The sequence below is a fragment of the Elephantulus edwardii genome, unplaced genomic scaffold, assembly GCF_000299155.1.
Source record: "Elephantulus edwardii isolate Elephantulus edwardi_28Jun2011 unplaced genomic scaffold, EleEdw1.0 scaffold00238, whole genome shotgun sequence".
NCBI classification, from domain to species: domain Eukaryota; kingdom Metazoa; phylum Chordata; class Mammalia; order Macroscelidea; family Macroscelididae; genus Elephantulus; species Elephantulus edwardii.
In genome coordinates, this window is record NW_006399988.1 from 2,355,053 (window position 1) to 2,356,665 (window position 1,613).

Genomic DNA, 1,613 nt, shown 5'->3' on the forward strand with positions numbered 1-1,613 from the left:
GGGACGGGGCTTGGGCGCTGCTGGGGGTTTATGCAGCAGCACCCTGTGTGTTAAGGGTCACACAGGTGTGGGTTGCAGGGGGGGTCACACAGTGTCCGGTAGTCTTCATTCCTCTGGGGTCTCACAGTCTTCGCTCCTCTGGAGTTCCGTGGTAGGTGGCTGGCTGTTGTTCTTCCCGGGTCTCTTCCAGGTCCCTCTAGCGGCGTTCCCCCGTCTGGCGGCGGCGTTTCCCCATCTGGTGGCGGCGTTCCCCGGTCTGCCGGCCTCACCCTCGCGCTGCGTCGCCCTCGCGCTGTGTCGCCCTCGTGCTGCGTTCAGTTTATTTTCTAATTAGATTTACAAATTCAGTTTGCTTCATAGCTGAACCAACAAGAAATGAGGACACAAAACAAAGAAATGTTGGACAGATGTCTCAAAAGCATAAAAGATTCAAGGCAGGTCTCAGCCATCTAACCCCAAAGACATCACTCAGCCTTGTTGAGAATCTTGGGCTCAAGTGGTCCACTTCTAATAGGTGCACCAGCCTACTTATGCTAACAAGACAAATCAAAGTCCTGTACCCTAGATTGTGCAAGCTTAAGCTCAGTACTCAGGTCCTTTGCAAAGCTGGTATACATGAATGTTCCTCTCTCCACAGCTCCGGCTCCTGTATGAATGCAATCCTGTTGCCTACATCATTGAGCAGGCTGGAGGTGTGGCAACCACAGGTACTCAACCCGTGTTGGATGTGAAGCCTGAGAGCATTCACCAGCGAGCCCCCCTCATCCTCGGATCCCCGGAGGATGTGCAGGAATATCTCGCCTGTGTGAAGAAGAACCAAGCAGGCAGTTAGTGATGTAACCTAGTAGTTCTCTTCTACCCTGTGCCAAGAACTCCAAATGAATAAGCAAAGATGGGATGATGAGAATGCAAAGCATAAACCCCAATCACATACAACAACCAGCCCTGCCAGTCCAAGGCCCACTTGCCAGAGGCTAAAAATTGTCAAGGGCTGAAAATAAAAATCCACATGTGAATAGCAGTACTGTTTTCTTTTGTCATGAGTTGTAGCAAATGAGATTATAATTCCAAACCTCTTAAACTAGTGTGGAGTCTCTAGGTGGTGAAAAGGGTTAATGTACTTGGCTGCTAAAAAAAGGTTTCAAGTTCAAGCCCAGTCAGTGGTGCCTTGGGAGAAAGGCCTGCAAATCCACACTGGACAATCAACCCTCGATCCAGACGGAGCACAATTCTACTCTCAAATTCACGGATTGTCATATGTCAGAGGCAGGTGGTGAACCCAGCATCAAGTGTGGACTAAAAGCAGCTGGAATGCTCTTTGGAGGCAAGAATGATGAGGCTTTGTCTCACATACTTTGGGCGTATTGCTAGGAGGTGCTATTCCTCGGAGAGAGACATGATGTTGGGAAGGATGGAGGGTCGGCAAAGGAGAGGAAGACCCTCAACTAGGAGGATTGACAAAGTGATTGCTGCAATGGGCTCTTACGCATCAGGAAGTGTGAGGATGGCACAGGATAGAACTAGGTTCAGATATTTTGTTCACAGTGTTGTTATGAGTCGTACTAGACTCAATGGGACCTAACAACAACATGGCTCTAATCCACCAGCTGCTC

At 49.5% G+C, this 1,613-nt stretch overlaps 1 protein-coding gene across 1 annotated transcript in view; it reads left to right on the top strand.

The window, feature by feature from the left end:
- The window catches only part of LOC102876018 (fructose-1,6-bisphosphatase isozyme 2-like), a 177,069-nt gene extending 176,231 nt beyond the window's left edge, over positions 1 to 838 (top strand). Inside the window, exon 7 of the mRNA XM_006898872.1 lies at positions 638 to 838. Within this exon, the coding sequence (XP_006898934.1) occupies positions 638 to 832 (195 nt within the window). The 3' untranslated portion in view covers positions 833 to 838. The remainder of the gene's footprint in view (positions 1 to 637) is intronic.
- Positions 839 to 1,613: the final 775 nt, after the last annotated feature.